At 44.1% G+C, this 14,977-nt stretch overlaps 1 protein-coding gene across 4 annotated transcripts in view; it reads left to right on the forward strand.

The window, feature by feature from the left end:
- Window positions 1–14,977, forward strand: part of MALT1 (MALT1 paracaspase) — a 99,450-nt gene that overhangs the window by 61,648 nt on the left and 22,825 nt on the right. For all 4 annotated transcript variants that reach the window (XM_075587228.1, XM_075587235.1, XM_075587255.1 and 1 more), the window contains 2 exons: window positions 2,122–2,299; window positions 3,094–3,168. In XM_075587228.1, coding sequence (XP_075443343.1) covers window positions 2,122–2,299; window positions 3,094–3,168 — 253 coding nt within the window. The remainder of the gene's footprint in view (window positions 1–2,121; window positions 2,300–3,093; window positions 3,169–14,977) is intronic.

Consider the following 14,977-nt stretch of genomic DNA (forward strand, 5'->3'; position numbering starts at 1 on the left):
CTAGACAGAACTGTAGTTAGCAGTAAAAAGTAATATACATCAGTAAAATAAGGTGTAAGGATCTCCGCATGTTCATGAGGTCTCAAGTCTCAGATTCTCCTTACAGTTCTTCTGTAACTACTTCAATGTTGAATTGTATCACCAATTCCCACAGGTTTCAGCGGTATTCCTCTTTGGTAACTCCGGTGCTGTTTTGTTTGCACCAGCGCTGTTCTCATTTTGCACCAGCTAAATGGTGACAATGAAAGAAATACCTACATTGTATAATAGATGGAGAATGATTATTTTTCATTATACTGTATGCTATATGTTATATATAATTTGTATGTATATTATATATTACATAGAATTTGTGCAGAAATTACACAGTTCATGTGTTAAGTGACATAAAAATGATATGAGAATGTGACTTTATGATATAAGAAGACAATTACCTTATGTACTGTAGTGGAAATGTGCAAAAATGACACAGCTGGGTTTCCTTACAGATGTGTTCACAAAACATAGCGAATATTAGAAAGAGGGAGGGTAAAAGAGAGAGCCGCCTCATGACATTAATTCCCCTTTTTATACATAGCTGACACTAGTTAACCTACTCAACTTCTGGTGAGAAATTACAAAGTAACAATTATTTATGCATATATTAGTATACCTATGTGTATATTAAAGCAGCAAAACATTCAATATTCTACTGTATATTTGCTTTATTTTTTAATAAATCAGGTCTGTAGTATTAGATAATACTGCATTTAAGAAAATCATTCATTTGTAATACGTTTTAATATACTGAGCATCTTTGGTTGCCAGAGCAGATTTTAGCCACCTCCCCTGCAGTTCCAGATCTGTGGCAACAGATTATGACAAACAGGAAAGTGTTGCAATGTTCCCAGCAGGAGACTGTAGTTGAGCTGCGAGCTGTAACAATATACAACGTTACCTTAGTAATATAAGGTTACATTGTAGCTACTGAGTTACACTGACTGAAGGATTCCTTCAGGAGCAGCCATTACGTGAACCCAGAGAGAACGATATTCGCCGATCGATCGGCAGCTTAGGTAATTCGTTTTCATTAAAGCTAATCAAAGGCTGCATATATTTAAAAAAAAATAAAAGAATTAAAAAGGTGCTGCGAGGAATGCTGCTTTATATTTAATAACATTATGGTATAATTCTTGCTTGAATATGTCTCACCACTATGGAATCTGTTTTCTAGAGTCAGGGGTTGGAAGTTCTTCGCTTTCTCTCTAGCTCTCTAGCCCCCCCTCTCTGTGCTCCCCCTTGGCTGCCCTCCCCCCCCCCCCTCTCGTTACCTGCTTTCGGGTCCACATGCCATATGATGTCATGTGACGTGTTGCCATTTGACCCAAATGACGCCGCGTTGTCACGGCGACGCGTCACTGAAGAGCCGGCTGAGAGCAGGTAATGGAAGTTGCAGAGGCCTCGCGCCTCCCCTGGCATTTAATTTACATGCCCGGGGGGAAGACCGCAGGGGCCCTGCAACCGCCCCCCCCCCCTAAGAAAATCCTGCGCCCCCCCAGTTTGCGCACCCCTGCTCTAGCTGACGATTTATTGAGGAAAGTGAGATACTAAACAGGAGTTTAAGCATTGACAAAAACATTTGCAAATATGCAAACATGTTGAAACAGCAATAACCCACAGAAGCCTACACGAGTTAACATTTATTGTTCGTATCTTGCCTCCTGAGCCTGTCCTCCTGTTAAATGTTTTTTTTTAGTACTTAGAATCATGATTTTATTCTGCTCTGGAGAGAGCTCCATTTTAACTTAATATTTCAAACGCTTATATCTCCTGAGCAAAGCATCAGATTTTAAAAAGAAAAACAGCATTTGAAGGGATAAAAATAGATCTATTTAATACAATGTAAAAAAAAAAAAAAAACATTGGAAAGAAAATGCATAAAAAACAACAACAAAAAACAATTAACGCTGACTGCTGATTTAGAACATTTGTAAAGATGTTGCAAACATTTCCACAAACCGAACTCGGAGACATTTGCACATCTGTAATATTACTTCCCTCCTAAGTATAAAAGAGCTTGTTAAACGTATGAAACCTACTGTATGCACAATTCTCTCTGATCATTGCTGTTTTTTCTTGAAGGATTGTTATATTATGCAGGCCACGGATACGAAAACTATGGAAACAGCTTTATGGTACCTATAGATGCTCCCAAACCCTACAGATCTTCAAATTGTTTGTGTGTCCAGAGTATCCTGAAACTGATGCAGGAGAAAGAAACCGGACTCAATGTGTTTCTACTGGACATGTGTAGAAAAAGGTAAGGACTGGCATTGAAATCCCTCCCCACCAGCATGCCCCTAATGCAGGACTTTACATAAAGAACAGGAATATGTACTACGTTTCAGTGAGGCGTGTTCCCCTCAACATATTATGACTATAGAGAGGGCATGTAATGTTAGATATCACTGCAACCTTTACTGTCAGTTTTACAGTGATCTAATTCATAGTTCTCTATGTGGCTATGGGGACTGTGGTGATACTTGCCTTGTTACTGTCTGTAGCCAAGGACGAATCACCCGAGTTATCTGAATGAGGCAGTTTGCCCTTTTCTCCCCAGCCACATGTACCAGTGCCTTGTATTTTCATTAGTTTTCTTTTATACAACTCTGGACAGTATTTGCAGTTGATTTGGACACACGTACAAGAAATCACCATTCTGTTAAAAGGACAATAACCCATTTGTCAAAATATTTGGGAATACTTTATAGAAAATGACATAATCAAGGTTAAGATCCCATACAATTACTTGTTCTAACTATCTGAAAGCATACTGTATATTGATATTTGTTAAGCTTTGACAGTCTGCCTTTCCTTTGAAATATCGTTCTTGGCTTTCCGTGCGATACCTTATCCCTGCCTGATGCTATCTGATCATTTTGGTATTACTACCTTATTTGTTTAAAAATAATGTTATTTTTAGAATGTTTATTGCAAACTTGTAACAATTGAATGACATCTCGGTTCTGAAACATAGTGGCACCCGATTACCATTACACGTCTGAAGAAATGTTTTTGTCATTCGTTTTATGTTTGTTATGTATCTCATTATAGGAATCAGTACGATGATACCATTTTAATCCCAGAGAGTTTAAAGGTCACGGCTAACATTGTTTTTGGATATGCCACGTAAGTTACATTCTCAACTATTAATTGTCACTTAGATGTCTATGATGAAAGGCAGTTCATTTGTAGCTTATTTGTTAGGTTTAATGTCTGTCTGTGGACACTTTTAAATATGGCCGGTTAACAATGCAATCATTTTCTTTCCCTTCAATGTACTTCATTACTGTGCATTCATTACCACATGGAAAAGACCCCATTACCGCAACATATTTTCCAAATCATCATTTCTGTTTTACTCTGTAAACTGTTTGCAAAGAGATAATGGGGAAAGACAGGGGTTGCAGACTTGCTGAGACATGCAAATGCAGCACCAGTGGTAATTTTATTTACTGTACAATGTACAGTGCAGTGGAAGGGTTTTGTCACATTTTAACTCACCGTGACAGTTTTAATGTCTGGTTATACCCACTTACCCGCTTCACATTGTGAAGCCAGCAACCTGTCAGGGTTCTGCTCACCACAAACCAGGGTCGGACCGCGAGGCTGAGGTGGGGTTGTAAAAGCACCAACCTGAGACCGCGCAGGCTGAACCGGATTGCGCAGTTCGTTGTCATACGTAGCAGGATCAGGAAAGGAGAAGACAGCGTCGTCGTTGTACAAGCCAGGGTCAGGACAGGAGATATCAGGATAAACATTGTTCAGGCAAGAGTTCGGCAACAGGTAGTCAGGAGAGCCCCGCTTCAGCTTAGGAGCACGGGGTTGGCCTCTGCGCGAGCGACGACCATGGCCCATGGTACTGGTCACAGGAGATGGTAGGCAGACCAGAATAGCACACCGCTTTGCTGCACGGGTGCACCAGTGCTACAGCGCAAGAGTCCTGAGCGGCTGGGGAATCCTCTGTAACAGCGCAGGAACCAGGACACGGCCTCTCTAGATTAGGGAAAGAGTAGGCCCCAGGAACCAGGAAGCTGAAGATCCACAGGGAAACCTCCGCTACAGTGCAGGAATCAGGAGACTGAAGGGCGCGGGGGATACCTTTGCCTCAGTGCAGGAAAGCAGGAAGCTGAAGACATAGGGGATACCTTTGCTTCAGCGCAGGAGAACAAGCGGGAGCTTGAAGGAAGCTGAAGGACGCAGGGCGGAACCTCCGTATCAGCATAGGAGAACAAGCGGCTTGAAGGGAGCTGAAGGACGCAGGGCGGAACCTGGTATCAGCATAGGAGAACAAGCGGCTTGAAGGACGCAGGGCGGAACCTGGTATCAGCATAGGAGAACAAGCGAGGGCTTGTGGCAAAACAGTAGACATCCAGTTAGGACTATGCTCGGCAGGGAGCATTATGGGAAGACAGTATTTAAAGGCCAGCGGGCCAGTCCCCGGAGGGGGGTGTGAAGGTACTGCTCCAATGAGTGAATGCAAGTCTAGGTTGCAGTGATAGGCTGCACAGCTGCAATAGATACCAGAGGGAGTGTGTATTGCTTTGGTGAGTGAATCCAGGCTGCAGCAAACATCAGGAGAGGTGCTCCAGGACTGCACAGGTCTGCAAGGTAAGGCAACCAGTAAACTGCGGAGCGGATTCCTTACAGTACTCCCCCCTTCACGCGAGACCTCCGGGCGAACATGAGCACACATAGAGTTGGGGGACCGGGAATTGTTGCTGAACCGTCTAGGATTGGGGTTAGAGTCGTGGTCCAGAGACTCGTGGTTAGTCCTTAGTGTACCCCCACCCCCCGGTGAGAACTGCGGCCAGACAGGACCATCCATGGGTCTTGGGGACATTGAGTTGTTCCTAAAATTCTTTAGGTGGAAAGGGCATCCGTAAACGAGCAGTTCTTTGGTGAGTACAGTTCTAGGATATGAGATTGATGGAAGAAACATCTTTGGTACATGACTCGCCTCGCAAAATGACTTGGAAATCCAGGGCTGTGAAGAACCAGAGGGTTCCAGAGCAGAAACGGCAGAAGAACCCCTACAGGAAGCCCAGTCTTTAATAAATGAACCGGACTCTAGGATCAGCGGCCCTGATAGTTGATCGAATACACCAGGAGGAACTTTGTAACAGAAAAAGTCTTGGCTGACCACTGCATGTTGGAATTTGCGAGGAATTTTTCCTCTAGAAGGCTCCCAGGTAATGGTTAGTAAGGGTATAGGCTGGTTGGAAGCATCTCCCGGTATTGGTATGGAAGGTGACAAGGCAAGCAGTAACCCAGGCATAGGAACCGAAATCTTGGGATATGTACAGAGTATTTCCAACTGAGAGGAAATAACAGGGGCAACCGAAAATTCCGAGGGACAAAACCATGGTTTGGCAGGAGCAGAGAAGCAAACAACAGTAGAGCTCCCCAATACTGGGAAATCTTCATTGGAAGATAGTATTGTCAGTGAATCAGGAATAGACCTTGGGATTTTCATATCAGTATCTTGAGAAAAAGGCAGAGCCAGGATAGTGGCGGGAGGGAAGTTAACATCAGAAGCTGAAGTCTGTACCTCAGTGACAGGCACCTTAGGAGTACAAGGAGTCTTTTCCGAAACTGTAATGGCCCTAACCACAGGGGTACCTAACCTGACAAAAACACGAATAGGTGTGTTTTCTAGTGCAAAATCTCTGATCACAGGACTCCTACCCAATAGTGAGGGTGTCTGGGTTTGATTAGAGAAAAAATCAGATGTATTGATAAGTGACTTAGAAACAATTACTGAGGTTCTAGATTTGCTGGACATGTGAGAAAAAATACCCTTTAAGAGAGGAGCTTTAATTTCTTCCCAGAGTAACCCCATGTTTGCTGGGACATATTTAGACACAGTACTGAGGGACCGGGTTTCAGCAAAGGCAGGACAGCTAAATAGCTCAGATTTAAACCCCAGGATTTGTAAAATATGCATGATGGTCTCAGATAATACAAAGGGAGTGACCCCAGATATACTGATCTCTGGAGGATTAACCTGGAGAGAGAAATCAGGGAAACCCTCAGCCAGAATAACCATCGTAGGAAGAGATTCAGAATCTGAAGGAGAATCACTACCTCCCAAAGTCTCAAAACCAGTAAGACACAATTCAGAGAAAGGAGAAACAGTGTGTGGGTTTCTTACTAGTCTATATGAAAAAGCGTCACTTTTGGGCGAAAACCGTGCGTCAGCAAACATTCCTGGGAACACAATATGAACCCCAGGAGGGACATACAGACTACTGTATGCTTTTAACCCTAAGCTTAAAGAGGAGGAGAACTCAGACAGTACCCGGGGGTTAATTAAAACTGTACTGGTCTCTGAAGTAGGTATTTGGTAAGGAATGTCTGGGAAACCAGAAATTACTGCAGACTCCCTAATATGGGAACAATGCGCTGAAGCAGGGATCACCGCTATGTGGGCGACAGGCTGGTTCAGTGAAATACCCGGGAGAAGGAACTCTGCTACCAAGCTTAGGGAAAAACCTGACTCCTGAATAGATTTATCGGGAACCAGAACTTTAGCCGAAGTTTTCGGAGACGAAACTGCGGAAACTTGAGCTGAAGCAGGGGATTTATAGCAAAGAATATCTAGGGACTCCGTACGGTTATGGGAATCCCTCAATGCAACCTCTGCTGTCTGGCTTGTGGACTCATTCTCTGAGGCAAAAACGAAGGCATTAACTTGGAGGCAGCAAGAATTTACAGGGGTTAATGCAGACAATGCCTGAGAGTAAAACATAGGTAATCTTCTCTCTGTATTAGGAGAGACCAGGAATCTCTCCTCTGAAGCTAGGGGCGTGACCATGGCTGACAGAGAACAGGGATTAACCAAAGGAAACTCAGAGAGCTGCCCCACAGAGGTTAATACAGAAATAACCCTGGGAACAGAACATAGGGATTCTTTCTCTGACGGGGAAAGCGCACAGGACTGCCTAGCAGAGTTTAAAGCTGGAAAACCCTCAAGAGCTGGAGTGACAGATTCGGAGTTAGAAATAGGGGAACAAAGGGACTTATTCTCTGATAGTAGAACCTTAGTGTTGGCTAGTGAAACATATGTATTCTCCAGGGGAACCTCAGAGGACTGCTCGGCAGGGGTTAAAGCTGGAAAACCCTCAAGACCTAGAGAAAGGACTTCTGAGCTAGAAATAGGAGAACTAATGAACTTATTCTCTGATACTAGAACATTAGTGCTGGGTAGAGCAACATATGTATCCTCCAGGGGGACCTCACAGAACTGATCGGCCGGGGTTAACGAAAACATATCATTGGTGTCAGGGAACCCGGCCATACACTCAGGGCAAGGATCCGTGGTAGACCAGGGATACAGCCAAGCGGCAGCGAAGCTGGCGAGGGGAGGATCCTGTTCCTTTATGCAAATGTCCAATGTCATGGAAAGGATATGGAGTGTTTTTTGGGCATCAGCCAACATGAGGAGAGGGTCCTCTTTTGCTATATAAATGTCTAAAGACAAGGCCAGGGAAGAGAGTTCCTTTTGGGCGGCGTCCAATTCTAAAGGGTACACATTTTCCCAAGTTAAAGGGTAACCAGGAAAGCAAATACAAGCGGCCAGCGATTGTTTTAAGTCCCGGAGGCGGTAAACCTTCATCATGAGAACATTACGGCATTTTTTTTGCAAAGGGGTTAAACCTACAAACACAATCAGATCTTCAATCAGGGGTATTATCTCACATAGAAACTGGTATTCACACTGGGACTGGTTTACAGGCTGGGACAGGCTTTCAGACAGAAACTTACCAACCCTCACCACAGGGCGGTCCGAGTTTGTGAGGCCGAGCATACTGTCAGGGTTCTGCTCGCCACAAACCAGGGTCGGACCGCGAGGCTGAGGTGGGGTTGTAAAAGCACCGACCTGAGACCGCGCAGGCTGAACCGGATTGCGCAGTTCGTTGTCATACGTAGCAGGATCAGGAAAGGAGAAGACAGCGTCGTCGTTGTACAAGCCAGGGTCAGGACAGGAGATATCAGGATAAACATTGTTCAGGCAAGAGTTCGGCAACAGGTAGTCAGGAGAGCCCCGCTTCAGCTTAGGAGCGCGGGGTTGGCCTCTGCGCGAGCGACGACCATGGCCCATGGTACTGGTCACAGGAGATGGTAGGCAGACCAGAATAGCACACCGCTTTGCTGCACGGGTGCACCAGTGCTACAGCGCAAGAGTCCTGAGCGGCTGGGGAATGCTCTGTAACAGCGCAGGAACCAGGACACGGCCTCTCTAGATTAGGGAAAGAGTAGGCCCCAGGAACCAGGAAGCTGAAGATCCACAGGGAAACCTCCGCTACAGTGCAGGAATCAGGAGACTGAAGGGCGCGGGGGATACCTTTGCCTCAGTGCAGGAAAGCAGGAAGCTGAAGACATAGGGGATACCTTTGCTTCAGCGCAGGAGAACAAGCGGGAGCTTGAAGGAAGCTGAAGGACGCAGGGCGGAACCTCCGTATCAGCATAGGAGAACAAGCGGCTTGAAGGGAGCTGAAGGACGCAGGGCGGAACCTGGTATCAGCATAGGAGAACAAGCGGCTTGAAGGACGCAGGGCGGAACCTGGTATCAGCATAGGAGAACAAGCGAGGGCTTGTGGCAAAACAGTAGACATCCAGTTAGGACTATACTCGGCAGGGAGCATTATGGGAAGACAGTACATAAAGGCCAGCGAGCCAGTCCCCGGAGGGGGGTGTGAAGGTACTGCTCCAATGAGTGAATGCAAGTCTAGGTTGCAGTGATAGGCTGCACAGCTGCAATAGATACCAGAGGGAGTGTGTATTGCTTTGGTGAGTGAATCCAGGCTGCAGCAAACATCAGGAGAGGTGCTCCAGGACTGCACAGGTCTGCAAGGTAAGGCAACCAGTAAACTGCGGAGCGGATTCCTTACACAACCAACCTCACACTGATGAGAGCCAAAAGTTGGAAACAGCTGTCTGTGAGCAGGTTACTGGCTATGCACTTCTTTAACCCAGGTTGTGCTGAAAAGCTATGTAATACGGCAAGCATAAGCTTATAGGGGTCCATGTTAAAATAGATAAGAAGTAAAGCATTGAGACTATGTCATTTCCCAGAATCCCTGGTGGCAGTGGAAGCACTGTTTGCTAAGCAATACCGGGGAAGGACTGGGTTGTAGACAAGTGGTATTTTTATTTGCTGTAATATGCAACAAATTCTACATATTTCTCAATCATTTAGACCACATTCCTGTGTTTCCCAGTTTCATTTAAATCTTTTTTGTTACATTTTCTAAGAGTACTTGCAGCATTTTGGTATATGTGAAATAATAACAGTGTAATATACAGTACTTCTCAAAGTTGACAAACGGCATTTACTCCCATACAGTTCAACCTTTTGTACTTTTTAAAAACCTACAAGAAAACAAATATACAGTACAGAACCGTGTTTGTTAAATCACTTTCGCCCTTCTACTGTCTCTGTACGTTCATCCTACTTACCAATTAGATTGTAAGCTCTTCGGAGCAGGGACTCCTTTTCCTAAATGTCACTTTTATGTCTGAAGCACTTCTTCCCATGATGTGATATTTGTATTATTTGTTATTTAGATGATTGGCACGTGTATTACAGGTGTGACGCGCTATGTACCTTAATGGAGCTATATAAATAAAACAACAAAAGAGATGATCCAGGGCCCCACGGATTTTTCAGCAACAGAATTTATTCATGATACACAACATTTTGGCCGAATTGAGGCCGAAACGTTGTGTATTATGAATAAATTCTTTTGCTGAAAAACCCGTGGAGCCCTGGATCATCTTTTTTTGTTGCTGTATACTTGGATTGCTGCAGATAGGCCATCCCTTTACCAGGAGCTCCGGGATTGTGCGTAAGTATCGCATTTCTTTGCATTTATTTGCACTGTTTTGGTTTGCTACACACCCACATACCTTTGCTATATAAATAAAGACATACATACATACAGGAAATATAAATCTTACATCCTTACTTTAGTTAATGAAGATGCGATTTATCTCTGTATTTTATTTGAAAATCTTCTGAATATTTCGAAAATGATCCTATTCAATACACAGTACCCATTATACCCATCTGCCACCCTCATCATCATCATAATCATCATCTCATTGCAGTATACATTCTGCTTTTTCACTGCACATCCATAATAATATTATTTTCTTTCTAACAGGTGACATTTTATTTTGTATCTTACCTGTTTATAATTTATGTTCAATAATCGTTGCACTGTTCATTTGTCCATGTTGCGTTTGTCAGAGTTTCTGCAGAGCAATTGCATCCTGCACTGAATTTACCAAGAACATAATTTAGTGTCATTCTAAAAGATGGAAGCCTTGATCGCCATGCCCCTTCGTATCTATGTCAATAATTAACTCAATAAAGAGTAGTCCTCCCAGTACCAAACCTTCTGGTATTTCACTAGTCCAGCCGAAATAAGTTGCATGAAATACTGCAATCTGGTGGATGAAATGGCCCTTTGGTGTTGCACCACTCAAGACACACTATGGCGGCCGATTTGCAGATAATAATAATAATTTTATTTCAGCATACCTTGTTGCAAAAACAATAAAAGGATAACAAGCCAGTGACCCTTAAAACAGCGTAACCATTCATTCATTTAAATAAAATCTAAATAAACAGATATAAAGAAATAAAGAAAATTCCTAATGATGACTTTAACTGAATGGTAAACGAAAAAATATAAAGTAATTTAGGAAAGAATGCCCACAACCCATTCTTTATTTAAACCACCCAGTGAGTATGTTCTTAAAAGAACAATCCAGAAAACCTCTGCTCTCTACAATGTTATACAGATTGTTCTACAACAGAGGTAGTATGCTTTCTCAAGCCCCCAGGCTTCTGGATGGTGCCTAGGCCTCCTGGCAGAATTGAGGCCACCTGGCAGAATTGAGGCCTCCCAAGCCTGCTTGGTATTCTCTTCAGCCCCCCTGAGGGGACTGAGGCACTTCTCACTCCCTTCAGAACGAGGCTTGGACTGATTATAATTTGGAATGACTTCCTCCCTAGTGCAGAGGGGGAGGGCACAAGGTCTGCACCCATATTGGCTGCACACAGACCAAGTTCCACCTCCACCCGTGTCACTCAGGGAGGCTGCCTGAGGATGAGGAAAACCCAAGATGATAGCCTGCCACAGCCTGCAGCTACCAGGACTTGCATGACAGGGGGGCAGAAGTATAGCCAGAACCAGCCATGGCTACACCTAAATACAATGGGATAAAAAGACATCATTATTCACATACACCTATAGTTACTAAGTGAAGTATTGCCATTTGAGACTTCCCATAGCACCCTATGGCTCATTAAGGTAAATAGGATGTACAGTGCCTTCTGGGGCTAGAATGTGTTGTATAATATAGCACTGCATAGTAAATATGTCCCATAATTTCATGCATCGCTATATCTAGGAAGAAAAGCATTGAAATGTGTCAAAACCTGCAACAAATTTACCATTTTGAAAAGGGGAGCACTTTTTGGTATTTGATATAGCCTGATTACCTCATATTTGTAATTCTTTATATTGGCCATTACAGATTTTACATAAACAAATATCACACACACTGACAGCACAGTGTTACATTTATGAGAGAGACCAACCTATTTTACTAGAGTGACAATTGATATATTCTGAAACCTCCCTTCAAACACGTGGAGAAACATCTCAGGTGTACAGAACTCCTTTGTGAACACAGGTATATTTCCACATGCCCAATTCTCACAGAATGTGTTACAAATTAACATGAACAAAGAGCCAATGTTTGATGCAAAGCTGACAGTGCTGTTGGGAGATAGAGAAGGAGATTGCCGAGTCTGAGGTGTCTGAGGTGTTGAAGGTTTGTGAAAATAAAGTAGTGGCTAAGTTTTCTGTGAGTGGTTGTCATGGAGTGTGAATATTTGTGGTAGTGCTGTATCCCTATTGTCTGTTGGTGAGATTTGTGCTGTTTGTGTAAAATTGTTATGAATTTTGTGTGTTAGTCTAGTCACTAGTGAGTGCTTAGGGTCAGGGTTATTGTAGGAGCGTGTGTATCAGTCCATAATATAAGAGAGAGAATGCCTAAGTGTCATAATTTAAGTAAATACAGGCCTCCACTTAGGGGGGCATCTGTAACATCCCACACACCCCCCAAAAAAACATTATGACTTCAGCTGTCACAATGGCCCATATTCTAACCTGAGCCACACCTTATCTTACAATAAGCAGCGACCTTCCATTCTTGACTTAACGTTGTCCCTCATTCCCTCTAGATTGTAAGCTCTCACAAGCAGGGCCCTCATTACCTCTTTATATCTGTTTTGTGCATGTTTGTCAACTTTCTTTTTACATTTTTTTTTACTGCATTTGTCAAGTCAAAGTGACTAGTGCCCAAAAAAATAACCAACATTTTACCCGAAAAAGTGTCTTCTGAGTATAAAAAATACAGGGTGAAGATATAGTTTTGCAATGCTAGCCCCTTTCAATGGAGACTTGCCATTCGGCTGGAAATCCATAAACATTTCTTATCAGGCTGCTTTCAGTATTTATTAACCCTATGTAGAATTAAATGGGCAATTCGTGCTCTTTTTTCCTTTTCTTTTTACCCTGGATTGAAGCAGGGGATGTCCAAAGCAGATCCTCATTAAATTCAGCCCAGGGGACCCCTGCTTCCGAAGATACTTACCTTAGTAGAAGGTGCCGGTAGCCGATCTCTGCTTGGCTGCACGAATTCATGTTATTACTGCGTTTCAAAGCTCCTGCACCCTGCAGACAAATAGGAAGCTACTGTATGACATCAGGTTCGACTTCCTATTGGCTCGCGTGACGTGGGAGCTTTAAACTTGAATGCCCTGGTAGGCGAACAGAGAGGATACCGGCACCTACAATGGAGGTAAGTATCTCCGGAAGCAGGGGGGCCACTGAGCTTAAATGACCGGGGTTCAGCTCCGGAGACCTCCTGCTTCTATCCTGGGTAAAAAAAAATTGTTGTTTTTTGTTTGTTTGTTTTTTAAAGGCGCTTGGATTTCTCCTTTAAGAAGTCTTCTGCATTTTCTCTGAATTTTCAAACAAAAGGCCAAGGCTGCCACTTTAGAGTACTCTTATTTGAAAATGTGAGTATTAGGGCATGCTAGCATGTACTATTACAATAAGCTACTGTAGTCTTCACACCATCCCCTGACAATAATTTAGCTTAGTCTCAAGAAGACTGCTATTAGGAATTCATCCTTAAAAGCCAACACATACAGCTACCAAAATCATTACTAACCTGCAGCAAATAGGAGTCTGTATCACCTACAGTATACAGACACAGCTGCATATCTCAGGGGTGCGCAAACTTTTTCATCTGCTCCCCCCTGCTCGCGTCCCCCCATGCCCCTTACCTTGTCTCTGGAGTTTTCTGAAGTCACAACGTCATGTGACCCCGCTGCGTCATTTGACGCAGTGTAGCCATGATGACGCGTCGCCAAAAGCTGCCGGAGACAAGGTAAGTGACCTACAGAAGCCTTGCGTGCTCCCCAGGCATTTAATTTAAATGTTTTGGGGAAGAGCGCTGGGCTTCTGTAAACACCGCACCTCACCCACGCACCTCCACCCTCCTCCCCAGAAACATTTTGCGCCCCCAAGTTTGCGCACCTGGTCTATTTAGTACGCACTAAGCTCATTATGGTGAATTAAAGCACCAACCAGTTTAATATTGTAGCAATAAGTATACTGCTACATTATCTCTAATGAATGGTTCCAAATATACCAGCACAAATTGTAACCAGACACTGACAGACCTGTGATTAACCCAACCTACAGACAAACAGAATTTTTGGGGCCCAGGACAAACGTCAAGAATGAGGCCCCTGCAAATGTTACAACATGATAACATTCTGTCTACTTTGACCCATCATGCCTTTGTTCCCCTTTACCCCTCATGTCTTTCTCTCTCACACCCTTTATGTAATTCCATCTTTTCCCCTTCTGTGTCTCGGTTCTCCCCTCCTCTCGTATTTCTCTTCTTTCCCTCCTCGAGTCTTTCTTCTCTCCCCCTCAGCATGTCTCTCTCCTCTTCCCCCCCAGCACGTCTTTCATTATTTTCCTTCTTCCAATGTCTTTTTCTTCTTTCCTTCCCCTAATGTGTTTCTCGATTTAGTTTCAGCCTTGTCTATTTCTTTCCTGTATTTTTCACTCCCCTCTCCCCCACCCTCCATCTCTTCCACTCCCCCACCATGTCTTTCGCTTCCCCTCCCACACCATGTCTTTCGTTTCCCCCCACCCTGTTTTTTTCTTCCCCTCCCATACCATGTCTTTCTCTTCCCCTTCCCACCATGTATTTCTCCCACCCCCCCCCCCCCCACTCTAAGCATGTCTTCCCCCTCCACCTCTCAGCATTTCTTTCCCCCCCAGCATGTCTTTTCTCCCCTCCATGCCCCAGCATGTCTTTCTCGTCTCCCCCCCAACATGTATCTCTCTCCTCTCCCTCCATCATCTCTCTATACCCATCATCTCTTTATCCCCCCCATCACAAGCATATCTCTCTCTCCCCCTTCCCCCTGTCAGTCTCTCTCCCTCCCCCAACCTACCTTCCTCCTCTCCCCCTACCCCCACAGGTCTTTCTCTCTCCTCTCCCTCCCCCCCAGCATGTATTTCTCTCCCCCGCCCCCAGCATGTCTCTCTCTCCTCCCGACTCCCCCAGCCTGTTTCTCTCCTCCCAGCCTCTCTCTCCCCTAGCATGTATTTCTCTTCTTGCATTGTTTCTCATTCTTTCTCTGTTCTCCCCTCATGTATTTATCTTAGTTCTCCCTCATGTCTTTTGTCCTCCCTCTTCTCTCACACACGCCAATCTCTTTATTTAATACCACATGTTTCTCTAGCCCCCCCAATATTGTTCCCCTGCATTGTCTTCCTCCATGAATTTTCTTTCCCGGTCATGTTTTTCTTTTCCGACTTATGTATTTCTC

The sequence above is a fragment of the Ascaphus truei genome, chromosome 1 (genome assembly GCF_040206685.1).
Source record: "Ascaphus truei isolate aAscTru1 chromosome 1, aAscTru1.hap1, whole genome shotgun sequence".
NCBI classification, from domain to species: Eukaryota; Metazoa; Chordata; class Amphibia; order Anura; family Ascaphidae; genus Ascaphus; species Ascaphus truei.